Source organism: Fringilla coelebs (genome assembly GCF_963513975.1).
Source record: "Fringilla coelebs genome assembly, chromosome: 27".
Lineage (NCBI taxonomy): Eukaryota > Metazoa > Chordata > Aves > Passeriformes > Fringillidae > Fringilla > Fringilla coelebs.
The window spans coordinates 3072275-3099489 of NC_140053.1; the positions used below are offsets into that span (position 1 = coordinate 3072275).

The window sequence follows — 27215 nt, forward strand, 5'->3', positions numbered from 1 at the left end:
GCAGCACCCTGAAGTGCCATGGGACAGAGCAGCAGAGGGCACAGCACATCCCACCCCTCCATCATACTGCAGCTGCTCAGAAAATTCTCCCAACCCCATTCTCAGTTCTGTACTGCAATTCTGTGCACTTGGAGAAGCAGAAATGAGCCTCTGGGGAAACAGGATTGGGTGCTGCCAGGAGGGAGGGAACTGTGAGGGAATGGGCACTGCCAGGAAGGAATGGGCACTGCCAGGGCAATGCTTCCTCTTTCTTCGTGTTTCTGGAGCTCAGCAGCTCTGCTTTCAGCAAACAGGGAGTTTCACAGTTAGACCAACGTTCTTCATCCTCTGACATACCCACACACAGGAGGTGCTGGCACTGCCCAGGGACGCTGTGGTGGCCCCTCTCCAGTGGGACAGGGGATGGGTAGGGGTGACAAGCTGTCCCAGACATGATGCTGTCGAGACATTGCCAATCCCAAATGTGGAACCACAGGAGCCCAGGGAAGGAGGATCCCTCCTGCAGCACCCACTGGGTTCTGTCAGGAGCCAGGACATTCCTGGATGGCTGAGACCCTGGCAGGGGGCTCAGAGACCTTGGCACAGAGTCACAGACACCTGTGCCTTTGATTTTAGCCCATGGAAACAATTACCAACTCTGTGTGAGGAGTTACAAGCCACAAGAGTTTGAGTAGAATGATAGTGAATTTGTCACAGGGTGAAAAAGTAGAATTTTGGGGGATTTAGAATGGGGGTTCAAGATGGAGGAATCTGGGCGTGTCCTGTCCTTCTTCTCCTTCTCCTTCTTCTTGTCCTCCATCTTCTGCTGGGATGGTGGCACTTCTGGATTGGTTTAGAGTGGAGACAGACTGTCTGACATAGGTGACAGGTATTGAAAAATTATTGTAAATAAAGTTAACACCACCCCAAGGGCAGGGACTGTGCCACAACCCAACCTGCTGGACAGACCTCAGCAGGTCAGAGAAAGAATGTAAGAGATAAGAGAAAATAAACAACCAGAGCTGAGGAATCTCGACTTCTTCGATCATGGGGCTGGGAAAAAGAGACTTTCCACCACCTTGGGAGCCATTTCAAGCACAGCAAACCCGAGAGGGTCCCACCCCACCAGCTGGCTGCAGTGCCCAGCTCTCCAGGCGCAGGCAGAGCCATCTCCTGGCAGGGCCAGCACGGGCAGAACTCAGATTTCTGGGTACAGCAGGCTGTAGGAGACAGGTGGGCAGAAGAAGGGCCATGCTCAGGGGCCAGGCCAGCCAAGGAAGGGCTGTGTGGGGTGAGCAGGCCCAGCAGCACTTTCCAGGAAGCCTCTCTGGCTCCTGAGCCACCGTGCCAAGCTGCTCCGGCAGCTGCCGTGGCCGTTCAGCAGCTGTTGAGCTGTAATTGCTCATTGAGTCATAATTTATTTTTTTTTCCCCACTGAAAGCAGCACTGTCAGGGAATTAAAATCTTTTCAAAAGCCCATAAAGATTTCATAAACGTTTCAGAGCCAGATCAGGGGTGTTTAGCACCTTCACAGCCAGGATGCAGGGAAGGCAATGAGGAGAGCAGCAGTGGAACATTGGACAGCTGTAACTGGTTAAAGGAACAACATCACTGGGCAGCAGCAGCCCACGGGGAGCTGAGTGAGCCCAGGTGGGCTCCAGGTGGTTCAATTCACCTTGGTTGCCATGACATGCTGCTGACAGGGCTTGTGGGATGCTGGGATGTGACACCACAGCAGCTCCAGACTCCAGGAGAGCAGAAAGCTGACATGGGGGGAGTGCAGCTGCAGCAGCCCCAGCACCTTGGCTTTCACCTGTTTCTCATCAGCTCAATTAGCAGCTCTGGCCAGCTGGGAAGTTCAACCCCACACCAGTGTGGGTGAGGGGTGCTGACCCCACAAACACCCATGATTGAATTCAGACAAGCCTAAGGTGTCCTCAAAAGCAAAGATTTGCACTCTGGAGCTGTTGTAAACATGGAATTAGGTTTTCCACTGCTGCAGCACTTCCCACATGAGCAGGTGTTTGCAGGTGACAGAGGAGCTGTGTTCCCAAAGCAGCCCCTGCACCAGCCTGGGCACCTGCTATTTTTAGTGTGAGCTGCCTTTGAAGGTCTCTGTGAGCTCTGTGCAATATCTGGGCCAGGCACATGCAGCTCCCACAGCCCCCTCTGCCACAACACGCGTCTCGAGGAAGGAACTGGGGGTGCTGGATGAACCCAGACAGGACCCACCTGCCTTGAGGGATTTAATGGGGGGAAAGCTGTGCCCCCAGAGCCTGACAGAGCTGGACTGTGGTTTGCAACCCAGGATCTGCACAGTCACATCAGCAGGGAAATGTTAAAACGAAACCTAATCATAATCCTAATCATAAACCTAACACTGACACTAAACATAACAACAACGGCAATGGTACCTCCGAAACCTAACCCAAAACTTAACTCTAAATTTAACCATAACCATAAACCTCACAGTCAGCCAAACCCTAACCCTAATATTGATCCTAAACCTCACCCTAAACCTAACCCCGATCTAAAACCTAATCCTAACACAGACCCTAGCCATAACCCTAACCCCAATGCTGCCCCCAAAACCTAACCCTAACCCTAACTCCAAATTTAAATCCAACCATAACTCTCACCCTAATCCTTACCCTAACCCTAATCTGGACCCAAAACCTCAACCAAAACCTAAAACTAACCCTGATCTTAACCCTAATCCCAACACTGATGCTAACCATAACCCTAACCCCAACGCTGCCTCAAAAACCTAACCCTAACCCTAACTCTGAATTTAACCCTAACCCTAACCCCAGCCCTAAACCTAATCCTGAATTAAACAATAACCCTCACACTCACCCTAATCCTTACCCTAACCCTAAAGCTAAGTCTAACCCTAACCCTAACCCCAACGCTGCCTCCAAAAGCTAACCCAAATACTACCTCTGAATTTAAACCTAACCCTAATCCTCACCCTCACCCTAATCCCTACCCTAACCCATACCTTAATCCTGACAGTAAACCTCACCCTAACCCTAAACTTGACCTTAACCCTAATCTTAACATTGACCCTAAACATAACACTAACCCCAATTCTGCCTCCAAAAACTAACCCTCCTCCTAACCCTAACCCTAAAGCTCACCCTAACCCTAATCCTAACCCTAAAGCTCACCCTAACCCTGACCCTGATCCCCCCCATGGCCAGGGCCCCCCCATTCTCTAACTGGGGTGCAGAAACCAGGACACAAAGGGGTCAGAGCTGAGCTGAGCCCCTGTTTGGGCACCCATGGGTGCAGGAACTGCCCCACAGCTGCAGGAGTAAAAAAGGGACCCCCAGCCCTTCGAGAGGCACCTGAGTGACAGAGGCACCAATAATTCCCTGTCAGGGGAGAGGCTGCTGGTATTTTATGGCTGTTGTTATTTCCTTCCTTTTGTAACTTTTAATTAAAATCTACAGAAGGCCGATAACTGCTCCCTCTGCATAATTGCAGGGAGTAAATTTTATTATATAGGAAAGTGGTTTTAATTTTTCATGGATTTATTTTTAAGGAAGAGCAACACTTTGGAGGGATCTGTGAGCCCCAGTAACATTATCAAAGAGGAACAAAGATGGGTTTATTACCTGTTCCCCATAAAACTGTTATTTTAGGGGAGTTTTGTGCTTCCTCCTAATGAGAGATGAATTGCACCAGCTTCATTTGCTGTAGGAGGAAAATTAAAATGAAACTGATAAGAGCCCAGCCTCTAGCTCCTGACTTACCTCCCAATTATAAATGAAAGCTCACAGGCATTCCAGAGATGGGGCTTGATGTCTACATTAATTATAAATAAATTATCTACACTTAATGTTTAAATGAAATTTCAGATAAAGCTTTATATTTAGAAAAGTGTTGCATCAGTGCATAAATATTTATGCAAGGAGTCTGGGTGAACTGCTGCTGCTTCAGCGTGACGTTGGAGCAGAGCTGGAGCAGGGAGCCTTGCCTGGGTGTTGGGAGGAGGTGGCACTGAGCCCACCAAGGGGGGGACAGTCCTGGGACAGTTTAGGACAGTCCTAAACCCGAGCCTCCACCGGGGTTTGGAGAGGGAGGTGATGGGGCACTCTGGGCACGTGTCAGCCTGATGTTTTCAGAGCAGCAGCCCTCGGCCAGTGACAGTGACAGTGACAATCCTCCATGCTCTCATCTTTCTGCACTCTCAAGACCTTGTGGCAATGTCCCACGAGGTGCCAGAGCTGGGGTGAGCCATAAATGCAGCCAGGGTGGAGGAGGAGAAATCTGGCAGGAGCCAGCTGAAAGCTGTGTGGGTAAACAGTAAAGGAGGACAAATAAATTGGATTGAAATTGTCCAGCCCCAGTCACTTGGGAAGGAGGCCAGAGGAGGTCCAGGCAGCATCCAGCATGCTGAGGTGGGATATCATCCCTGGGGACACAGAGAGCTGCCTGTGCCCACACTCCTGCCCAGCCCTGGGGTCTGCTTCATGCCATCAAAATCTGGGATGCAGCATCTTTCCAGGGCCATGAATGCATTTGTCTGATTTCTTCCTGATGCCTGACACAGAGCACCCCTGTCAGGAAGAACATCCCTGTCAGAGAGAACATCCTGGCCAGGGCAGAGCATCCCAACCAAGGAGAACTTCCCAAGGGAGAGGTTCCATTTGCCAAGGAGAACATCCCAGGCAGGGAGGACATCCCAGGCAGGGAGGACATCCCAGGCAGGGAGGACATCCCAGGCAGGTGCACACATGAGCCACCAGCGAGGGCTGAGCAGGCAGAGCCGGGCGCAGTTGGCCCAGGAATTTTAGCAGGGTCACCTTTGGTATCGCAGCACTGCACAGTCCTTGCTCTGCAATGGGAGCAGTATCTCATTTCTTCCTCAATTAGCTCCTGATTATCAGTGTCCCAGGGCCCCTTTCCAGTCTCTGTTTAATGCACCATTAATAATTCATTTCTCAGATAGCAGGAACGCAGCGCGAGGTTGGGGTTTGTGACTAATAAGTACCAGAGCAACTCTCATCTCCAAGGGACAAATGAAGGCAACAAAAAATAAAGTGGAAGAATCAAAGATAATAAGTTTTGTGGCCTTTAATCAAACACTGCATAACTGGTTTGATTACTCAGGTGAAGAACACACGCACACGCTGGGCTCCCACTCCTCACCAGCATCATCCCCATCCCACTGCCTTCCCTGGCACTGAGGGAGATTGAGGCACCTCGAGTTAAAACTAGGGCTGACCTGCTCCTAGGGGTAGAGGTTTAGGTACAAACCAGACCTTTCCTCAAGCTGGCAAATCCCAGGAGCAGATTTCCCGTTGCCCAGCAGAGGCAGCGCGGTCGCTGAGGAGTTGCACGCACGCTGGCAGCTGCACATTAAGTGTGACGGGTTTCTGACAGATCCAATTATAAAGCCAAGCCTCAGCAGAATTGCAGCCCTAAGATTTAGTGCATGAAATTTTTGTTTGGGGACTTTTTGGATCTTGCAGCTCGTGCCAGGGGTCCCTGCAGGCCCCAGACTATGCCAGCACCTGCCAGCTGTGCCTGGGTCTCACCCCACCGTGCTGTGTCCCCTCCCTGCCACATCCTGCCAATGCCCAGCCCAAATAATCACCTAAAAATGGCAAGAAGGAGAGTGGCCACCCCAAGCAGGGCTGAGGAAAGGGGGATCTGCAGCCCCCCTCCCCACAGAGACGTGCCCTGGCCCAGGGACTGTCCCTGCCTCTGCAGGGGTCACACACGGGCTAAGAGCTGTAAATCATTTGATTCCCAGGAGCTGAGGATCTGCCCAGGCCTTTCCACAGCCCCAGCATGGTATTTTTAGCCCTTTCCTAGAAAAACAAGGTGGGCATGTGTGATGGTCTTGTTCTCAGCTGACCAGGGACTTGGCTGCCCTGGGAATGTTCCTCAGAGGAAAGCAGCCAAGAAACCTCCAGGGACCAAAGGATCTGGGCCAGTGAGGACATGGGGATGTGAGTCCAGCTGCTCCCACAGTGCTTTGGTCCAAAGAGAAGTCAAGTCTCTTTGCCAGGCATGGAGCTGTTGTGCTCCAGCCAGTGCTGCACAAGCAGTTCCATCAAAACTCCAGGATTAGGGTTTTTTCTTTCCTTTTTCTGAGGGGCTGAGAGCACAGGGTTGTGCCCTGGTGCTGTCAGGGGGCCCTGGGATCACAGGTGGGCACAAAGCTTGGGATGAAAGCTGGCAGTCTGCAGCACTGCTGCTATCAGATCAGAGCAGCATCACCATTCCCTGGCTCAGGAGCCCAGGAGCTGTTGGGGAAACAGATTTGCCTTTACATCTGCGGGGCTGTTCCACCCTCTGCCATCCACAGCTGAGCCCAGGCTGGCAGGAGCAGCCAGAAGAACAGTGCCAGGGGACTCAGTGACTGTGGGGGGCTGGGGACCCTCAATCCTGGCTTTTGTACCCTTCTGGGGACACCCACTGAAGGGCTGCAGCCCCTTCCCCAAGCTGGGATTGCCCCTTTGCATGGCACCTCCTGGCTGGGCTGGTGGGATCCATGCTGGGCATGGGATTCAGGGGGTACCAGAGTGCCCAGCAGCAGGGGCACCTCCCTGATTCCCCTGGGATGGGCAACCCCTGGTCTTGCCATCCCCATCCCAGGGCTCCTGCAGTGCCCTGGGCACACACCCCGCTGTGCCCTGGCTCGGCTGGCATCACACACCACATGCCAGGGAGCTGTTTGTGGGAACCCAAGCACAACAAACCTGCACTGATTGTATTTCCTGCCTCCTGCTCAGGGCACAAGGGAAATTGTTTGATGCTAATCCCCTTGTTTAATCCAGCAGCATCCTGCCATGCTAACAGGCAGGATTAACTCCTGCTGCAGCAGGGCAGGGACGCCCCGCACGCTTCACAGCTCCCATGCAGAAACAAAACGGGGAGAGGGCTTCTGGGCTGCCTTGTGATTTCAGGGTTTACCTCAGAACCTCGGGTCCCTCCCTGATAATTCCCTGCCAGGTGTGTCAGTCACCTCTCATTTCCCCTCCCAGCACTGTCTGTCAGTCCTGGCATTCCAGAAGGGTGTCCAGTGATTGGCAGATTCAAAGGATGCCCTCTACCCCTGAGGGGACATTCGGCCATCCAGGTGTCCTTTGTCCCTTGGGACCTCCTCTCCTGTACCTGGCTGGTGGCTCCCTACCCCTTCCCTGCCCCTCTCCCTGGGGTTGAAAGGAACAGCACCCACGCAGTCAGGGAGTTCTGTTGGAGCTGTTGCTGGGTTCAGAGCCCTGTGGGCCAGAATAAAGCTCTGGATCCAAACCCTCCATCAGAACCAACTCCTTTCCTTCACCATCGCCTTAAAGCTTCTCCAGCAGAGGTAAACCCGAGGAGCAGACCCTGTTATGGGGGGAAGCTCCATCCCACCACCACCAGAGCTCCTGCATGCCTGCACTTGCCTCCAAGCACCCAGCTGCAGCATCCAGCCAGCCAAAAGTGTCTCTGGGGTGGAACACCACAGTGCTGCTGTTTGGTTCAGCAGCAAGGGCCAGACAAGCTCAGGCACATCCCATCTGGCTATATTGGTGATATTCCAATACTTCTGGATTTTGGGAACAAATTCCTCACCACAAGCACTTTTCTGTGTCACCATCATATTTTCTCAAAAATCCCTTCGCCAGGATTCCTTCTCCTGGGAAGCTGAGAAGCCTCAGAGAAAAAGGAAAACAATATTATCTCATCTGCTTCTCCTGTGTTTTGCTGCTTTGGAATGTGGTTTGGAGATTGTTTATCCAACAGGTGGTTGTTTGATTGGTTTCATGTGAATTGTTTTGACTTAATGATCCATCACCATCAGCTGTTTTGGGACTCTGGAAGGAGTCACGAGTTTTCATTATCATTCTTTGTAGCCTTCTGTCTGTATCCTTTCTCTATTCCTTAGTATAGTTTAGTATAGCCTTCTTTAATATAATATAACATAACATCATAAAATAATAAATTAGCCTTCTAAGAACATGGAATCAGATTCTCAATTCCTCCTCGGTCTGGGGACCCTGAAAATACCAAATTTCTGAAGATTGGAATTCCCCCTGGTACAGAGAGGGAAACTCCAGCTGTCCCAGGAAAGGCCATCTCGGGTTCTGATGTGTTCCCAGGCTCTGGAAGAGGTATTGTGCAATAGCCAGACTTTCAGATGTGCCTGGCAAGCAAAATTCAGTCCCCATCCCCCTCACCCAGGATGCCACCATACTCCTGCTGCTCATCCTGCTGCTGCCTGAGCCAGGAACACGAAACAGGATGGAGCCACCCTCAGGGCAGGACCCCCACCTTTATTTATCTCTTTGATAAAGGTGCCTGGGGTCCTGCTGGAGCTGCTCTGTGCCCTCCTTGCTGCAGACCTGCCCTGGATTTCAAATTTCAATTTGCCTGACTTTATCTTTCAGCCCCAGTTCTCATCATTGCTCTCTGTTAAAGAGCCCTTTAATACCCAGCAGCTTTCTCCCCAGGAAGACACTTGCATGCTGGAATCAAGTCATATCTCAGGCTCCTTCCTGATGAGTCCAACTAAACCAAACTAAACTCCACCCTGGGGAAAGGGCTGACCTGAGGCACTGCCAGGTGGAGGAGCCAGAGGTTTTCCAGCTGGTGCCTTGAGAGGGGAATCAGAGCTTTCTGACGCACTGATGACAAATGAAATGAGCTGTGAAAAATAAATTGCTGCGTTGCCCTGACTCTGTGAGCACACTCAGCTGCTGGGGCAGGAGCTCCTGGGGCTGTGCCCATCCTGGCAGCCTGTGGGCAAGGGGCAAAGCCCTTCAGGGTGCTTCTGCCAGCAGAACTTGCTGCAGCAGCTGTTTGCTGCAGGGCTGATGGTGCCCGTCTCTGCTTACAGGCAGCGAGTCGTGATGGCTGGGACAGAAGTGGAGCTGAGATAAGCAAAGGTGCTTTAAGCCACAGACTTCTCCCAGCCTGGGGATTGGGAAGGATGGCAGTCCTGAAGGATGCTGGCTCAGGAGGATGCCAGCCCTGAAGGACACCGAGCAAGGTCACTGATCACTGCAGCTCAGCTGCTCCCTGCTGCCAGGCCCAAGGTGACCGAGCCCCTGGGAAGGAGAAATCAGGTGCAGCTGATGTTAAAGCAGGGACACAGAGGGAAGAATAAGCAGAGGATGGATACAAACCCACTTGCAAAACCCACAGAGACTCACATTGCTGTCCTGGCCCTGTATCCCATGAAGTCAGCTGCACCCCCTCAAAAAGGGGCAAATTTTGTTACAGAAATTCTGGTTTGGGGCTGTCCCAAAAGGACAGACAGATCTGCCAGGGTTGGTGAGATGTTGCACCACCCAGTGCTGTGAGCACCCACTGGGCTAAGTCACAACCTGAATTCTCCAAGCACAAATCAGGGCAATTTGAGCTGAGCAAAACGCTCTGGGGTCCCTGCGGGAGGGATCCTGCCTAGGGAGAGGGAGGAGAGGCCATGCCAGCCCACAAATAACTCAAATGGCCTCATTACCCAGTTTCTGATGCACAGGAGCTTGGTTTCCCCGGGGCCACGTCCACCTGAGAGCGGGCTATGTGTGCCTGGCACCGCGGGAGCCTCTGCTCCCTGCTCATGTCCTTGTCCTTCCGCAGCTCCCCCGTGACTGCCGAGCACCCACAGGGGGTCCCCGGGCCAGCGCCAACACCTGTGCCAGGGTCCCGCGGGGACGGGACACGCGTGGAGCCGCAGCTGCGAGCGCTGCAGCCCCCTGTTCGGGCCGGGGCATCCCCCAATTCCCCGAACATCCCCCGGTTCCCCGGGCATCCCCCGGTACTCGCTGGATCATCTCTCGGTTCCCTGGGCATCCCTTGGTCCCCCAGATCGTTTCCCTCTTCCCCGAGCATTCCTCGGTTCCCCGGGCATCCCACGGACCGTTTCCCGGTTCCCCAAACATCCCCCGATTCCCCGAGCATCCTCCGGTCCCCCCGGATTACCCCCCAATTCCCCGAGCATCCCCTGGTTCTCCGGGCATCCCCCAATTCCCCGAGCATCCCCCGGTTCCCCCGGATCGTTTCCCGGTTCCCCAGCCCGGCCCGGGGCTCCCTCTAGCGGCCGGCGGCGGCACAGCACAGCCGGTCCGGGGCTGCGCACCTCGGTACCGAATGAATCTCCCGGTACCGAATGAATCTCCCGGTACCGAATCCCCCGGTACTGAATCCCCCGGTACCGAATTAATCCCCCAGTACCGAATGAATCCCCCAGTACCGAATCCCCCGGTACCGAATGAATCCCTCGGTACCAAATCCCCCGGTACCAATGAATCCCTCGGTACCAAATCCCCCGGTACCGAAGCCCCCACCCCAAAACCAGCCCGTTCCTGCTCCCGATCCCGGTGCCGGCTCCTGCCGCAGCCCCGCGGCTCCCCCGCAGCTCGGACGCTCCCAGGGCGCCCTCAGGTGAGACCAAGGGGACGCCCAGAGCCCCCCGGGACCCCTGGGGCTGCCCCGGAGGGGTTCAGGCTCGTTCTGCGCCTCGGAGGGGGCGGTCTCGGGTGGGAGGGTGAGATGGGTCGCTCAGGGCATTGTCTGTGGGTGGGGAAGGGCCGGGGCAGCCTCACAGACTCCACTGTCCCCTGGAGAGCCCTGTTCTGCTGGCACAGGGTACAGCGGGTTCTGGCTCTGGGGCAATGTCCCCCCTCAAAGCCTCCTGCAGCCACCCAGCTCTTGCCACGAGTGATGCAGCCACCCTGCCCCTTCAGTCTAGCATGTGTGTTTTAATGGAGACCCAGCGAGTTCATAAATCAGAGTGTCCTGGACCCACAGAAATGATGGCTCTCCTGGCAGGCTCGTGGAGGAGAAGGCAGCAGCAGGGGGAGCAAGGACAGGTTTGGGTGGTTTTCAATCCCAGCATCTCATCCTTTCTGCATGGGTGCAGCAAAGCTCCTTCAGCAGCCATGGGCTCCAGCTTGGGACGTGCTGCTGCGGCTCAGATCAGCAAGGAAGAGAGGAGTGAGGCATGCCTCTCTGTCCAAGGGTTGAGGAAGCCTCCCCTTTCCATGTAGCACCCTGAAAATACCCAGTGAATAGTCCTCTTCTGAACAGAGCCCCTGCTACAAGGACAGGCCGTAGGTGCCAGAGCAGTACTCCACGTAGTCAAAGGCCTCGATGGGAAATGTCACAGCCCCCCACTTCTTGTACCTCCTCTTCTCTGCTGGTGTCTCCACCACAAAGCTTTTGATGCAGAGGACAGGCAGCTTCACCTGGCGGTACAGCATCTCCATCCCCCAGTCCTGTGTGGGCAGGGAGGGGACAGTCACCCGAGGCACACACAGCGTCCCCAGGCTGCAGGGCCACAGGAATAGGACAGCTCCTGGCTCCCAGGGCATGTCCCTCCTTTGGGGACAGCCTGTGTCTGTGTCCCACAGGACACAGCTCACAGCTGTCAGCTGGGGCACAAGGCACAGCCCTTCCTGTCCCTCCAGCTCTGACTGGGCTGCAGACACAGGGGAATTGCGGTGCTCACCTGGCTGCAGTCTTTGCAGGAAATACGGCAGCCGGGCTCCCAGTCCTTGAAAGTCCTCTGGAACTGTATTTTCCCAGAGGAAACTCTGTAATATGACCTGGAAGGAAGGGGCCAGCAAACAGTAAGGATGATGGTGCAGGGGACACAAGCAGGACAGCACAGGTGGTCCCACAGTCAAACAATGCTCCTGCAATCTCCCTGTACCAAGGTCCCTGAGAAAGAGCTGGCAGCAGGCTGGTGCTACCCCTGGTGTTATATTTTAGTTCAATGGTTTGCTCTGTCTCACCCCTTGAAAATGTACAGTTGATTCCAAGCCTGTGATCCTCCCCTGAAGTATCATGGATCTGTAATCCCCTTGGCCCAAATCTTATTCTGCACCCACCTTGAATCTCCCTGTTAAGCTGTGCCAGGGGGACCAGACCTCTCGTGGCCCTTTTCTCCCAAGGCTCTCCCTCTCCCCTCCTTCCTCCCCTTTCCCCTCTTCTCCCTCAGAAGCCATGCTGCTCCCAGGGGTGGGACCCCCAACAAACCCTCTTCTAATTAGCATCTCAGAAGCCCTGTGGAGTCTCCTTGCCTGCCTGCTGCTACCAGCAAACACACAGCTCCCTGGGGACCCCCAAAGGAACTGCAACACTACCTGTTGCCTTGTGATTCAGGGTTTACCTCAGAACCTCGGGTCCCTCCCCTGATAATTCCCTGCCAGGTGTGTCAGTCACCTCTCCTTTCGCCTCCCAGCACTGTCTGTCAGTCCTGGCATTCCAGAAGGGTGTCCAGTGATTGGCAGATTCAAAGGATGCCCTCTACCCCTGGGGGGACATTTGGCCATCCAGGTGTCCTTTGTCCCTTGGGACCTCCTCTCCTGTACCTGGCTGGTGGCTCCCTACCCCTTCCCTCTCTCTCTCCCCGGGGTTAAAAGGAGCAGCACCCACGCAGTCAGGGAGTTCTGTAGGAGCTGTTGCTGGGTTCAGGGGCCTGTGGGCCAGAATAAAGCTCTGGATCCAAACCCTCCATCAGAACCGACTCCTTTCCTTCACCATCGCCTCAAAGCTTCTCCAGCAGAGGTAAACCCGAGGAGCAGACCCTGTTATGGGGGGAAGCTCCATCCCACCACCACCAGAGCTCCTGCATGCCTGCACTTGTCTCCAAGCACCCAGCTGCAGCATCCAGCCAGCCAAAAGTGTCTCTGGGAGGAAACACCACAGTGCTGCTGTTTGGTTCAGCAGCAGACATCTCAGGCACGTCCCATCCGGCTATATTGGTAATATTCCAGTAACTCCCCTTGCCCCTCTGCCTGCCCAGGAGCTCCTACCCGAACGTGGGGTTGACGTTGACGTGGTGCATGCCCTCCACGGTGCGGAGGTCGCTGCCGCGGCACACGGCCCTGCTGCAGTTGACGCAGTACAGGCGGACGGCGGCCGCGTCGTGCTGCTGCCGCCGCTCGCTGATCCTGGCCTCCTTCATCAGCCAGCTGGCCACGGCCACCCGCTGCAGCTCCTGGATCTGGGGGACACAGGGGGCACAGGGGTCAGCACGGGACAGATGGCAGACACGGCAAGATCCATGGCTACTGAGGGAGGCATCCTCAGCACAGAGCAGGAGGGCAGGGCAGGACGGGCACACGCCGGTCCGGGCCCCTCACACAACCCCATCCAGGATCTGGGGATCTGGATCTCTGCTTCTCTGAGACAGAGCGGGCAGCAAGAGCTGCCTGGCCCTGCCAGTGCCCATGGCAGCACCCAGCACCCACCTTTTGGAAGTACTCCTGCTCAGGCATGGCTTGCACTGCCTGAATCGCCCTCTTCATGAGCTCCACCAGGTCCTCATTGAGCAGCTCTCGGGTCACCTCTCTGGTGTTGGCTTTGGCAAGGACAGAGTAGACGCTGTTCTCAGCACGGGCACGGCCCCGGGCCTGCAGGGCAAGGTCCAAATGTTGCAGTCAATAAACGAGGGACACAGCCAACCCTTCTGTGCTATCCTGTGAGGACGGAGCCACCTCCACCCTCCCCCGTGCTTTGCCAAGGAGATGTTCTGCCAGGGGCTGGGCTCAGCCCCAAAGAGCTGCCTGCAGGGAATGCGAGAGCCCCCATGTCCCAGCCCTGCAGCTTTGGGGGATCCTGGCAGGGCCAGAGGGAGCCTGGCAGCACCTGCATCATGGCAATCTCGTTGGTCATCAGCCCATAGCGGACCACGATGTTGCACTCGGGGATGTCCAGGCCCTCCTCGGCCACACTGGTGGAGAAGAGCAGGTTGAGGGCTCCCTGACGGAACTGCTTGATCACATTCTGCTGCTCATTCTGGGTAGACAGGGGGGTGATTTCAGCAGCTGTGTAGGGCTCTGAGACCCCCAAAATGAGCAAAGTGCAGCTCCTGCCCTCCCTCCACTCACCTGTGTCATGTGCCTGGTCTGGCTGCTGTAGCCAGCGCCGGTGAGGACGGCGGCCCTGATGTGCTGCCCACAGAGCGTGGCCGTGTTCTGCAGCCAGCTGAGCAGGCTGTGGGCACTCTGCCTTGTCTTGGTGAAGACAATGCCACGAGAAGTGCCCAGGGGCTGAAAGTGCTCACGCAGGATCCCCTCCAGCTTGGCCAGCCTGGGGTTCTCATAGCGGTGATCCCCAGCAAGTGCCTGCAGGCTCGCCCTGTTCTCTGCACAGGTGAGGGGGTGTCAGGGACACTCCCTGCACCCCAAATGCAGCCAGCATCACCCCCTTCCAGACCCCCTTGTTACCCTCAAACGTGGTGGTGAGGAACTGTTCAGTGGGGTCATTCTTATCCCTCTCAGAACTGTAGAACTGCTGGAGGCACTGGAAGGCGTCCACCATCCTCACGCTGTCGTTGATCAGCAAAGCGTCGTTGTACTTGCGCAGGTGCAGGGCGCACACCCGCGTCTTGCGACAAAACATCTCTGCAGCTGGCAGGGCAGGGGACACGGCTGTCACAGCCTGTCCCCGCGGCTCAGCCCTGCCACACCCACCCTGCCACACCCTCACCTCTCTTCTCCAGCTCCACAATGCGCTGCTCGTAAATCTGCGTGCCGAAGTCCCGCGAGAAATCCGGCTTCTCCATGAACTGCTGGATCCGCAGCATCATCTTCTTCAGCTGCTCACCAAAGGGGTCCTGGGAGCAGAGAGGGGCTCAGGACCTGGGAATTGTGGCTGCTTGCATGGCCCAGACAGTTGTGGGATCCCCCACCACCAAAATTCTAGGTCAAATGATTAAGGCCCCTCACCCAGCAGGGCTTGGGGGTCTCATCTTCCATGCAGTGAGCAGCTCCATGGCTCTGAGCAGCCATCCCTCACCTGTGATCTCTCCTGGCACAGGTCATACTGCTTCTTGGGTAGGGGAACGTGGCTCTGCAGGTGCTGCGACTCGTTCTGCACCGATGTGATCTTCTCAGTGTCCAGGTTGGCACAGATCTGAGAGGGAAAGACCCTGCTTCCACCCTGAGCCCAGCTGCCCTGGACAACGCAGCACATGGTGCTCACCTGGTGAGTTTGGGGATGACTCCTTCAAGCTGCCCAGCACCCACACACCTGAGCATCACCCCCCACACCAAGGAACACCCTGCTGAACCCCAGGGGAAGCCGTGCTGAAACGGCACAGGGGGCACAGGACGCACCTGCAGGATGTGCTCTACGGCCCCCTCAAAGGATGTTGCCCCACCAGTGCCAGGGGATGCCGTCAGCCCCAGCACCTGCGGCAGGTCCTGCCTCCCTCTGAGCTTGCACTGGAGGTATCTCAGCATGATCTTGTTGTAGACGGCGTCCTTGTGCGTGTGGTGGCACTCGTCTATCACCAGCAGCGAGAAATCTGCCCCGGGCCAGGGAGGGGAGTGGGGTGAGATGCTGGCTCAGCTCGGGGCCAGCAGTATATGCAGCCTGGTGCCCACCTGTCAGCTCCACGTGTACGTCCTCCTCCGCGCTCACCAAGGCGTTCTGCAGAATCTGGGCTGTGCAGATGACAACGTCGCTCTTCTTCACCAGGTCAGCAAAAAAGGTTTTGTGGCTGGTGTCCCCACTGATGGACGACACCTTGAAGGCGTCCTGCAGCGCGTGGAACTCCTTCTCGGTGTGCTGGTCCACCAGGTGCACCTGCGCCCACAGGACCGCGCTCAGCACCGGCCAGGACCACCACCGGCGGCTGCTGCGGTCCCGGGGCAGGGCAGCACCTTGTTGACAAGCACGGCCACCTTGCCGCCCCTGCGGCTCTCCAGGTGCCGCCGGCAGACGTGGACGGCCACGCGGGTCTTGCCGGCGCCCGTGGGTAGCCACACGATGCTGTTGCGGCCGCGCAGGGCCGGGGCCGCCGCCTCCCGCTGGTACTCCCGGAGCTCCATTCCCCGCCGCTCCGCGTCCCGAAGCCGCCGCAGCCGGGAAACGAAACTGAAGGCGGCGCTGAGACCGGCGGGCGGGGCACGGGGAAGGAACAGCAAGGGGGGGGGCCACGCTGGCCGCGCTGGGGAAAACTGAGCCGAGCCGAGCCGAGCCAAGCCGCCCGGCTCGGGGATCCCCCGGGAGCCCCCGCTCCGAACTGGAACCGAAACCAAAAGCGAGTGGAGCTCCCACAGCAGCTCCCCGCACCCAAACAGCCCCTGCGCCCCCACCTACACCCTAACCAAGCCCTGCACCCCAATTCTGCCCAATGCACCCCAGGCCGTCCATGGGGATCTTCACACTCTCCCCATCCCGAGCTGTGCCTCTTCCCATCCCCAACACCGTCCAGAACATCCCAGGTTGTCCCCCCTGCCCACCACGCTGGGGTGGGCCCCAAGGATGGATCAGGGGCTGCACAAGGACATTTATTAAAAAAACAAACAAACAAACAAACAAACCAACGAAAACACCAGTCAAGTGGAATGGGGGAGTGGGGGGCAGGGAGACGGGTGGGGAGCGAGGAGGGGACAAGCAGAGGTGGCTGCCAGGCAGAGCAGGGAGCAGAGGCCAGCACAGCACCGGGCAGCCACCCTCCCTGGCACTCAGAGGGGCAGGACTGGGGCTGGCAGCCCCCCACTCCCCAGCTGGCAGCAGGGGCAGGCAGAGAGGACGGACAGGCAGGGAAGGCAGACCTGCCCCGGGGGAAGAGCTGACAGAGGCAGCAGGAGCTGGGTGTGCAGGGCAGAGCCCCCTGCCCAGCAGGACCCTGGCCCAGGAGCAGCACCGCTGCGGGCTGAGCCCGCCTACATTCAGTGTGAGGGGCAGGGGCTGCCTGCGTGTGGACGGAGCAGAAACCAAAGCACTTGTGTGCCCCTGCCCTGTCACAGGGAGTCAGGGCAGAAGGCACGATCCCAGGTAAGGGGGAGATGCAAAGGGGAGTCAGGGGGGTCCCCCTCCCCAGGCAGAGGCAGGAGCTCAGTGCTGTCCCTGCCCTGGGCAGATGCTGATGAGGCAGCTCCAGCCTCACCCCCATTTCCTAGGACAGGCAGCCAGAGCACCTCAGGGATACAAGCACCAGCCCCCCAGCCCCTGTGGCTCCCCAAGAAGGAAAGCCCAGCTCCCCAGGCTGCTCAGCAGCACCAATCCCTCCAGCAGCTCCTACCAACACAAAGAGTGGGGCTGGATCCCACAGGAGCCCTGCCCCTCCCAGTGGCCACAGCAAATCCAGGCCAGCCCCCTCTACTTGTCGATGAGCCCCCCCTCCTTGAGCTTGAAGTAGAAGAACTTCTCGAGGGTGTTGGCACACTTGCAGTAGTCGCTGTCGGGCGGGTTGTACTCGCGGCAGTTGGTGATGATGCGCTGCAGGTCGGCGATGAACAGCTTCTTGGTGACATAGTAGCGGTTCTTCAGCCGCTCCGTCATCGTCTTCAGGTCTGCACGTGGCACAGGTCAGGACCCCTCCCCAGGCTTCTACACCCCACACAGCCACTGAGCTGGACATCAGCCACAGGTCTCAACTCATCCCTCTCATTCTGGACAATCCCAAGGCTCCCACCGCCCCAAATGTGAGTCCCCAGCACAGATCCCACAATTAATGTGGGGTTCTCAGCCCCCTCTGCTGATTAATGTGGGGTTCTCAGCCCCCTCTGCTGATTAGTGTGGGGTTCTCAGCCCCCTCTGCTGATTAGTGTGGGGTTCTCAGCCCCCTCTGCTGATTAGTGTGGGGTTCTCAGCCCCTCTGCTGATTAATGTGGGGTTCTCAGCCCCCTCTGCCGCAATCCTGCCCTGGGGTCCTGGACACACCAACCTACCGATGGGAAAGCGGATGATTTCATAGTAGTCTGGTGCCTCTGACTTCTTCACCGGCTCCATGAAGGGCCACGCACTGGGGTGAGTCTGTGGAGAAGTGGGGGGCAGTTGGAGCAATGAACACATAACCCTTGTCTGCTCCAGCACCCAGGGGTCCTGCTTCCCCCACACCTGGGTCACCCCAGCAGTCCCCAAAGGCAAAGCCCTGTACAGCCCATCCCAAGAGAGGCAGCTCTGAGGGCTGTCAGATGGACAGGCACCCCAGAGTGAGAGCCCTTTCCTGCCCACACCTTGATCTGGGCCAGGAGGTTCTTCAGCATGTTGTAGAGCTGGTCGGGGTCCTTCAGCTCCTTCCTGCAGGACAAAGCCAGTGCCCATCAGCCTCTCTCCACTCCAGGGCCAGGAAAACACCAAGACTGAGGCACAGCCTGAGCTGAGCCCCCAGCCCTGCTGCTTCAGCAGGGCAGCAGCAGCACCTCCCCACGCAGCACTCACCCCTTCTCCTTCCCCAGTGGTTTCCATCCTGTTTCTCCTGGAAGACAAGTGCCAGTGTCACCATGTCTGCGCTGCAGCCATGGGGAGGGAGGACAGAGGCCTCCTAGCAGACCCCCTGCCCGGACTCACGGATGCCAGGGACGCTCTCGATGGGGATCTGCCGCACACCCTCCTTGAAGCAGGTCAGGCCTGGGTAGACCTTCCGGATCTGCGCCTGTTTCCTCTCAATCAGCTTCTTGATGATCTGCAGGGAATGGGGGTTGGAAAGGAGCAGGTGAGTGGGGGCTGCAGGATGCTGCAAGGACCCCACAAACCCACTGTGCAGGGCCAGAGATAACCCCAGCCAGAGTCAATGTCACCAGTGCCCCCTTGCCCTGTAAGTCTGCTCTCAGGACCAGCACAGCCCCACACCTCTCCTCTGCCTTCAGGGGGTGGCTGGCAGTCACCTACCCTTGTGCCCACCCCGGGCCATACCTCCTTCTGCTTCTTGATGATGTGTGAAAGCTCGGTGTAGGGGATGCGGGGGTTCAGCTCACACTCCATCAGGGTCGCCCCCTCGTAGTCCTTGATGTATCCCAGGTAGCGGCTCTTGGGGACCTTGATGTCCTTGGAAAAGCCCTAGGGGAGAGGGGCAGGTGGGAGGGGGTAGGTGTGCAGCAGAGCTGGGAGCAGCTCCCAAGGAAAGGAGCCCACCTGCTTTTTGAAGTAGCCAATGGCGTACTCGTCTGCATAGGTGAGGAAGTAGAGGATGTTGTGCTTGATGTGGTACTCCTTCAGGTGGTTCATCAGGTGCGTCCCATAGCCCTTGGGGAAGTACCATGAGACAAGGACCCCCCAGGCAGCCCCAGCTGGGATAAACAACCCCCTCCCACCCATGGAAATGGCAGCTAGAAAATGACCTGGAGCAACTACCACAGCTTGGGGCTGGCCTGTGCTGAGCAGCTTTGGCTGCCCAAGGGGCTACACCAGCTACAGGGAGACCATCCTGCCCACGCCAGCCTTTGGGGGGCACATGTGTGTGCCCACCTCCCTGCTCTCACCTTCACTTGCTCATTGGAGGTGACAGCACAGAAGACAATCTCCGTGAAGCCTTGGGTAGGGAACATACGGAAGCAGATGCCCCCAATCACTCGTCCATCCTTGATCAGGGCCAGGGTCTTGTGCTTCCTGCGGGCAGCACGGCCAAGGGTGAGGGGAGCCCCCCACACCGGCCCCCATGCACCCCCCAGCCACGCACGGGTCAAAGACGAGGCGAGTGATGTACTCCTTGGGCATGCGGGGCAGCTGGTGAGAGAAGACATTCTGCAGCCCCACCAGCCACATCAGGATCTTCTTGTTGGATTTCTGCGAGAGCGAGTTGCCGATGACGTGGAACTCGATGATGCCGCGGCGCTCCTCCAGCCGCGCCGTCTCGTCCCGCGCCGCGTTGGCCGACAGCAGGCTGGTCTGGGGGCACGGGGGGGTCACTGCACACCCTCTTTGGGGGAGCCCACTCCACCCTGGCACGCTGGGGAAGCAGCTCCGCGGGCCCTGGAGGCACCCCAGCAGCCCCAGGCCATACCTCAGGGCCCAGCATGGCAGCAGGGTCCGTGATGGTCAGCATGACCTCGTTCACCAGCTCCATGGGGATGTCTCCCATCACACGGATCCGCTTGGCATCCTCCAGGGTGAGGCTCTCAGGCAGCTTCCTCTTCTCTCCTGGCACGGGAGCAGAGCGGCACATGCAGTGCTGGGAGGGACCACGGACAGTTCCAGCTTTCTGGAGTGGGCTCAGGTGACCTTACCTGGCAGGGGCTCTGGAGTGCTGGTGTCCAGGCTGGTGGCCGAGCTGCTGCTGCTGAGCTTCTTGCTGAACAGAGGAGTGGTGGGCACGGCAACAGTGCTGACCGCAGCTGCAACAGACCCATGGTGCCCATGACTGAAAATGCCTCCTCACACCATGGCAGCCCAGCCACTGCCACTGCTCAGCCACACCTTGACCCTTTATCCCTCAGCCCCCAAAGAGGGCGGGGGAAATCCTGAATTATCCTGAAATACCTGGGCGAGACACCAGCTGGGCACCCTCTGCAGCTGGCACTGTGAAATCAGCCTCCCAGATCGGAGAGTTCTCACCATAGATCTCCTCCTCCAGCATGGAGAGGAACCTGGAGGGGAGTAGCACATCAGCACGCAAGCATCCCAAAAGAGGAGTGCCCTCAGTGCTCCAGCAGCCATCCCCACACTGGGCACCTACTTGGGGAAGTGGGTGAGGATCAGTGTCCGCTTCTCTGGCACCAGCTTGTCCTTCTCCACACGGAACTTCTCCAGCAGCTGCCGGCGGGTCACCGTGAAGATGGACTTGAGGAGGCTGCGCCCAAACACGTGGGTGGTCTCATAGCGGGGCAGGCTGTCACAGCTCTGTGGCACATGGCAGTAGCACAGCCACCTGTGGGACAGGAAGGGGCTCTGGAGACAGGGCTGGAACCGTGTCGGAACCCAGAAATTCCTCTGGATGCCCTGGAGGACTCGAGACCCTGCCCAGGGGGCTCAGAGACCTTGGCACAGAGTCCAAGACACCCGTGCCTTCGATTTAGCTCTTGGAAAAAACAATTACCAACCTTATATGAAGAATTACAAGCCACAAAAGTTTAAGTAGAATGATAGTGAATTTATCACAGGGTGAAAAATAGATTTTTGGGGTTTTTAGAACAGGGGTTCAGGGGGCAAGATGGAGGAATCTGGGTGTGTCCAGCCTTTCTCCTTCTTCTTCTTGGCCTCCATCTTCTGCTGTGATGTTGGCACTCTTAGATTGGTTTAGAGTAGAAGCTCACTGTCTAACATAGGTGATGGGTATTGGAAAGTAATTGTAAATATTGTACACAGAGCTTTTAGTATAAAAAGATAACACCACCCCGGGGGCAGGCAGAGTGCCTCTAACTGTCTTGCTGAGAGGACCTCAGCAGGTCAGGAGAAAGAATTTTATAGATAAGATACAATAAACAACCTTTAGAATGAGAAATGAAGAGTTCTGACTCCTTCTTCAACCACTGGGCTGGGAAAAGAAACTTTGTGACACATCCCAGGGTCACTGTGACCAGCTTGAGAGAACCAGAGACCCCAGAGCATCCATATCCCTCCTGGGACAATGCTGATGGGAGCAGGCTGGATGAAGGGCACCCTGGGAGACCCCAGGGTGGCTGGCTCAGTGGCCCCCTGCCCTCCTCACCTGGTGTAGTTGACCTTGTAGGTGGCCACATCGTCATTCTGGGAGCGCTGGCGGAACTGGGACGGTGTCTCCAGCTTCCAGTAGTTGAGGCACAGCAGGAACATCTTGGAGAGCTCATACATGGTCTGGCGCTCCTTGGGTGGCAAGTGGCTGAACTTGTACTGCACAAAATTCAGGACTCCCTGGGGAGAGGATGGCACAGTGGGAGGGTGCCAGGGGCTGCTCTGGGCTCTTCCATGCTGCCTCCCAGAGCAGCAGAACACAGGACAAGTCATCAGGGCAGTGCAGCAGCCTGACAGCAGCCTCACCTGCTCAATGTTTGGTTTCTCAAAGGGAGGGCTCCCCAGGGACCCCTCGACCACAGGCTGGCTCATCTGCAGGATGCACTTCCGCAGCAGCTACAAAGACACCAACAGACACGGTCAAAAGAGTCCCAGGAACCAGATGCTCCAGGAAGGGTGGAGGTGGCTGAATGCTGCCAAGGGGCTGCTCCAATTTCTACAGCCAGGAAGGCACTGGTGCTGCCTTTGGAGCACACCCATTCATCCCCTAGAACTGCACCCCTAGGGAATTCCAGGCCAGGAGAGCAGTCACTCCAGAAGAGGGTCAGGGTTCCAGGTCTCTGGGCTGGTTCACAGCTTCAGCACCAGCTCCAACAGAGCACAAACAGTGGGACAGCAACCCCCATAATGACCAGAAACTCTGCACAAGTCCCCCCATGAGTGGGGCAGTGAGACCTGCACAGCCTCAGACGCACCTTGAACAGGTAGAAATACACCTGCTTGGTGTCTGTGTCCTCCTCCTTGTGCACTGACATGAAGAGGTTCTCCACATCCACCACCATGCCCAGCAGACGGTTGATCTCCTCCTCTGAGACATTCTCCAGGTGGGACACATGGTCAGCTGTGCCAGAGAGAAAGCCAAGGGATCATGAGCACAAAGAGAAAGCCAAGGGATCATCAGCACAAAGAGAAAGCCAAGGGATCATGAGCACAAAGAGAAAGCCAAGGGATCATCAGCACAAAGAGAAAGCCAAGGGATCATCAGCACAGTGAGACTGAGGGATCAGTCAGCACCACAGTGAGACCAGGGGATCAGCACCACAGTACAGGAATGTGTTTCTTATTGATGGAGAGACAAAACTATCTTTTGTCTTCTTAAAAAGGAAATAAGCTTACAAGTTTTACTCTTCCACTAAGTGAAAAGACACCTTATAGGACTTGGGGGACTTCACTTTAAACTTAAGGATAGCCAACTGGACAGGAGCTAAAAAGTTTTGCTTGGGCAATTTACTAGAAAAAGAAGAGAACAAAGAAACAAATTGCTTTTGTGAGGTGTTTTACTAAGGGCAGGAGAGCTTTTTGCACTTAGATTAGTGTTTCTCTGCAAAGAGTTTGTTATTTTGCCTTTTATTAAAACCTTTTTGTTTCCAACAGTGCAACAGAACCCATCTTGCTGATTTTATGCCTTCTGACGTAGCTGAGCTATCTTGGGTGTGAAATAGACCTCCAAGAGCTTATGAGACCTGGCTCAAAGAAGCTCCTATTTCACCACAGTGAGAACAAGGGATCAGCACCACAGAGAGCCAAGGGATCAGCACCACAGGGAACAATCAGCACCACAGGGAACAATCAGCACCACAGTGACACTGAGGGATCAGCACGCCTGGCCCTGCCCAGGGGGTGCCCCAGGAGTTACCCAGAGCATGGCCACAGCTCCGGCAGGGTTCGCTCAGGTTGGTCACTGGCTGCTGCAGGTCCATTCGAGGGGCTGTGGGGGGGTTGGGGTTCTTCCAGCCATTGCACTTGCAGGCATCGTTGGCCTGGGAAGAGGGACAGCAGTGGTCGTTGCAGTGGCTGTCACCTTCTGTGGCCAAAGGATTTCCCTGGCTCCCATCTACCCCTTTTCACCCAGGCCAGCTTTTCTCAGCCCCCACCACCCCAACACTGCCCCGTGCAGCCCCAGGACTGGGCAGCCCCTGTCCAGGGACATCCCTGCACCTCCCCTGGGTAACTCAGCACCCTCGCTCTGCACCCCATGTACATCACAATCCCGCATCCTTTGTCCATTTATTCCTTCCACCCACCCTCCTGCATCCCTAAATCCCCCTCCCACACCCATAAACGTCCTTGCAATCCCCTCCTGCATCCCCCACTCAGGTCAGCATCCTCATCCTCATCCTTCATCCCCCACCCATGCACAGCATTGAACCCTCACTCCCGCATCCCCTGCACCCCCCCCCCCCATGCCCGTCCTTGCATCCCCCACTCATGCACAGCCCCGAACCCCTCCTGCCCTCCGTGCCCTCCCGGTCCCGCCGTCCCCCACCTTGCAAGCCGAGAAGACCCCCAGCTTCTCCAGCTTCTTCCCGCGGGGGAACCCCCGCACCTGCGCCTTGCGCTGGCTCGCCCGCTGCTGCTGGCTCAGCCCGGGCCGTGCCGGGTCGCTGGACCCCGCTCCTCCAGCCGTCCCCCCGCTCGCCCCCGCCGTGGCCGCCGTTGCCGTGGCCGGGCCCGGCGGGGGCCGCCCGGGCTGCGCGGCCTCCGGCTCCGCCATGCCGGGCCCGGCGTGCGCCCCGCGCTCACTGCGCCTGCGCGCCGGGAGCGCCGGGAATGCCGGGAGCTGTAGTTCGCTGCTGCGGCGGGAGAGGCGGGGCCGCTGCTCCCGGGACGGCGCCCCCGGGGCCGGTTCACGCCACCCGCTGTCCCAAAAGGGAGCAGAGCTCCCACTCGGGACTGCGGGTGGCGTGTACCGTCCAGAGAGGATGGCGGTCCCGTCATGACGACCCACCGCGACAGCCCCTCACGGGGCGATGCCGAGCCGTCGGTGCCCGGCGGAGCGCTCGCACCCCTCCGGTAACCGGTAGCTCTCCGCGCTCCGCTGACTCCCGCAAATATGGAGCATGGCCACGCCCTCCTTTCCAAATGCGGTGTGTGACCCGCCCTCCGCCTGCTCGCAGCCGGCTTGGGCGGCCGGCGCGGAGCGTGGCCGCGCCTCCCGCCGGTACCGGCGAACCGGCTCCGCCCGCAAGGCCATTTATGAGAGACCGCGCCCCTCTCAGCGCGGGGGAAGCGGATTAGCGCCGGGCTGGGGCGCGGAGCTGCGGGCACCGCCTGGAAAGTGCCAGCACTGACGGGGGGGCAGGCGCGGGAGTGTTCCAGCACCATCCCGAAGGTGGGAGCCCCTTGTCCGAAGGCTGCCCGGGGGATGCTCAGGACCTGCCGGGGATTCTCAGTGCTGCTCATGGCCCGGAGCCCCTCGCCCCACCTCCTCTGCCAGGGAAAGGTGCCAGGGCCGTGCCCGGTGCCAGCACAGCCCCGTTCCCCACCCTGCCATCGCGCTGCGTGGGCACGGGCAGGAGCACTGCAAAACACAGGGCTGGGCAAGACCAGAAACACCGAAACCGCACAAATAAAAGTTAGGAATATTTATTACATATCAAAAAAACCGCATGTTTTGGGCAGACACCCCGCCCCGGGCCATCGCGCGGTCCCGCTCTGCGGCCAGCAGCTGCCCCCGTCGCCAGGCTCAGCCTGGTCCCCGTCGCTCCTCTTCACGCCTTGGCCCGCTCGGCTCCCTCCTCGGCGCTGCCAGCTTGCTGCGCCACCGCCGGCCCCATCTGGATGGGCACATTCCTCTCGGGAGCAGCTGGCAGTGCCAGCTTGGGGGCCTCGATGCGGAGCTGCCCATCCTTGGACAGGGAGCAGGTCAGCGCCTCGGCGTCCACCTCCTCGGGCACGTCCCACTCCCGCTTCAGCACCTCGTACTTGTAGGAGAAGGAGCCCTTCTCGTCTGTGCTCTGCGTCTCCTTCTGCCCCACCAGCACCACCTTCCTGCCCACCACCTTCACCGACAGCTGCTCGGGCGCAAAGTCCTTCACGTCCTGGCAGACGGAGAAGCCGTCCCCAGAGCTCTGGGGCAGCGCTGCGCTGGTGCTGGAGGCGATGCCGAGCCGGCCGGGGCTGCTCCCGCTGCTCAGGTACTGCTCCACGCTGCTCATGAACTCCCGAGCCCTCTCCATCTCCAGCCGCATCTCCCGCTCCAGCTCGGCGAACAGGGTGCCTGGATGTGGCCAGAGGGTGCGGACGGGTCCCAGCCACGGGAACAGCGAGCTGGACATGGGCGGCATAAAGTGCAGGCGGCAAAGCATCTCTGCTCCGAGGAGTGCTCCTGGCTGTGCTGCTGCTCGGGGCAGTGGCTGGAGCCGTGCTGGGCTGGGGAAGGGGAGCAGCGGATTTTATTCTCCCCTGTCCAGGGGTGTGTCCCTTCCAGAATGCTCTCTCTCCCCACGCAGCCTCCTGGAGCCATCGCCTATTTTTGAGAGGCTGATTATCCACCAGCCAAAATAGCAGCGCCTGTTTCTGGGGACAGGTCACATGCCACAAATAGGGAGCCGCAGTCACTGCCGGGAGCTCAGGTTTCTGCAGAGCCATGGTGATGCAGCAGGGCCCATGGGGCCATGCCGGGGGCTACACAGCCCTTCCCTGGGCCCTCCGCCGGGGGCTGGGTGGAGGAAGGCTCCACCGTGCCAGGAGCTCATCACTCCTGCCAGTACAGGAACGAGTCCCACCCCTAAAGTCCATGTCCACCATGTCATCTGCTGCCAGGCACTTTCACTTTCTGGGACCCCTCTCTCTATTGGCCACCCCCATCCTGTCCTGACCCCTCAGCACCCCACTGCGCACCCCACCTGGGCATGGGGCTGACTTCTGGTCTCACCTGAGATCCCTACCTGGGCACAGATGGGGGGAAATGGAACACAGGGGAGGTTGGGGGGAGGCAGGGAGGAGACGAGCCCAGACTCACTCCATGCCTGGGAAATGCAAAGGGCACAGATTTTTGGCAAGGGTGGCTCAGGCATCCCGCTCGGAGGCTGAGGTGATGCTGCTAATTATAAGCCAGGAGAGCAAAGCTGTAAGAGTCAGGGTGAAGGTATGCCGGGCACGACGTCAGCGCTGCCTCTCCTCACGGGTGAGTAACAAGAATGAGCTGGAACGGGCTGGAAAGAGCTGAGCCTTTCTCCCGAGGCTGACGTAATGTGCGGGACAATGCCACACCTCCAGGGAATCGGGTATAAAAGCCTCCGAGGGCAGCAGCAAGGCAGAACGCTTCCAGCCCACTGGAAAGGGGACAGAAGCAGCAGCAGCAGCCACAGCAGCAGCAGCAGCCACAGCAGCAGAGATGCTTTGCCGGATGCACCTCGCACCATTCGCCTCCAGCTCCCTGGCCAGCCGGCTGGGCACCGTGAGGACCCTCTGGCCACACGCAGAGACCATCTTCACCGAGCTGCAGCAGGAGATGGAGAAAGCTCGGGAGTTCATGAGCAGCTTCGAGCAGCTCCTGAGCAACCACGGAGCCATGGCCATGGAGCACAGCCCGAGCACCAGCATGACCCTGCCCCAGTGCTCTGGGGACGGCTTCTCCGTCTGCCAGGACGTGAAGAACTTCGCTCCCGAGGAGCTGTCGGTGAAGGTGGTGGGCAGGAAGGTGGTGCTGGTGGGGCAGAAGGAGACACAAAACGTGGATGAGAAGGGCTCCTTCTCCTACAAGTACGAGGTGCTGAAGCGGGAGTGGGACGTGCCCGAGGAGGTGGACGCCGAGGCGCTGAGCTGCTCCCTGTCCAAGGATGGGCAGCTCCGCATCGAGGCCCCCAAGCTGGCACTGCCAGCTGCTCCTGAGAGGAGTGTGCCCATCCAGGTCAGCCCTGCTGCCCCACAGACCGGACCAGCTGCTGAGGAGGGAGCCAACAAAGCCCAGGCGTGAGAGGATGGGACCCGATGGCCACGGCAGGACCGGAGCAGAAAGGAGCAAATCTCGGGTTTAAGCCCAGACAAGCTTCATCAGCAATGATGTCATTTTTTTCACTAAACTGGAATGGTTTTGTATCCAATAAAAATACTTTTGC

At 57.9% G+C, this 27215-nt stretch overlaps 4 protein-coding genes across 4 annotated transcripts; 1 reads left to right on the forward strand and 3 right to left on the reverse strand.

The window, feature by feature from the left end:
* Nucleotides 1-10841: 10841 nt before the first annotated feature.
* DHX58 (DExH-box helicase 58) lies at nt 10842-15764 on the reverse strand (the record flags this gene model as incomplete). The annotated part of the gene is made up of 12 exons (XM_084222228.1): nt 10842-11198; nt 11432-11528; nt 12741-12931; nt 13179-13340; nt 13576-13725; nt 13818-14074; nt 14157-14339; nt 14419-14545; nt 14728-14844; nt 15048-15238; nt 15318-15519; nt 15597-15764. 12 exons carry the CDS (start codon nt 15762-15764, stop codon nt 11019-11021), a joined length of 2025 nt encoding a protein of 674 aa, XP_084078354.1. The 3' UTR covers nt 10842-11018.
* A 449-nt stretch (nt 15765-16213) lies between these two features.
* Nucleotides 16214-23873, reverse strand: KAT2A (lysine acetyltransferase 2A). The gene is made up of 18 exons (XM_084222336.1): nt 23639-23873; nt 23009-23132; nt 22068-22213; nt 21619-21708; nt 21311-21492; nt 20339-20530; nt 20143-20249; nt 19890-19997; nt 19667-19803; nt 19343-19551; nt 19146-19272; nt 18799-18909; nt 18580-18723; nt 18235-18349; nt 18106-18142; nt 17901-17964; nt 17613-17697; nt 16214-17234 (listed from the first exon to the last, which is right to left on the reverse strand). Exons 1-18 carry the CDS (start codon nt 23864-23866, stop codon nt 17041-17043), a joined length of 2400 nt encoding a protein of 799 aa, XP_084078462.1. The 5' UTR covers nt 23867-23873; the 3' UTR covers nt 16214-17040.
* Nucleotides 23874-24722: 849 nt separating this feature from the next.
* Nucleotides 24723-25618, reverse strand: LOC311163392 (heat shock protein 30C-like; the record flags this gene model as incomplete). The annotated part of the gene is given in 2 exon segments (XM_084222230.1): nt 24723-25466; nt 25472-25618. Coding segments are annotated over 2 exon segments (750 nt in total). The 3' UTR covers nt 24723-24863.
* A 758-nt stretch (nt 25619-26376) lies between these two features.
* Nucleotides 26377-27215, forward strand: LOC311163395 (heat shock protein beta-11-like). Its single transcript, XM_084222233.1, has one exon. It carries the CDS (start codon nt 26492-26494, stop codon nt 27071-27073), a length of 582 nt encoding a protein of 193 aa, XP_084078359.1. The 5' UTR covers nt 26377-26491; the 3' UTR covers nt 27074-27215.

What these genes read in the sequence shown, in the direction of transcription:
- LOC311163395 (XM_084222233.1), top strand. Translation starts at nt 26,492, where the DNA reads ATGCTTTGCCGGATGCACCTCGCACCATTCGCCTCCAGCTCCCTGGCC.
- KAT2A (XM_084222336.1), bottom strand. Translation starts at nt 23,866, where the DNA reads ATGGCGGAGCCGGAGGCCGCGCAGCCCGGGCGGCCCCCGCCGGGCCCG. An exon ending in GAGCTGTGGCCATGCTCTGG is followed by an intron (nt 22,214 to 23,008) that starts GTAACTCCTGGG and finishes TCTCTGGCACAG; the next exon opens with CTGACCATGTGTCCCACCTG. An exon ending in CCACTGGGGAAGGAGAAGGG is followed by an intron (nt 17,965 to 18,105) that starts GTGAGTGCTGCG and finishes TTTGTCCTGCAG; the next exon opens with GAAGGAGCTGAAGGACCCCG.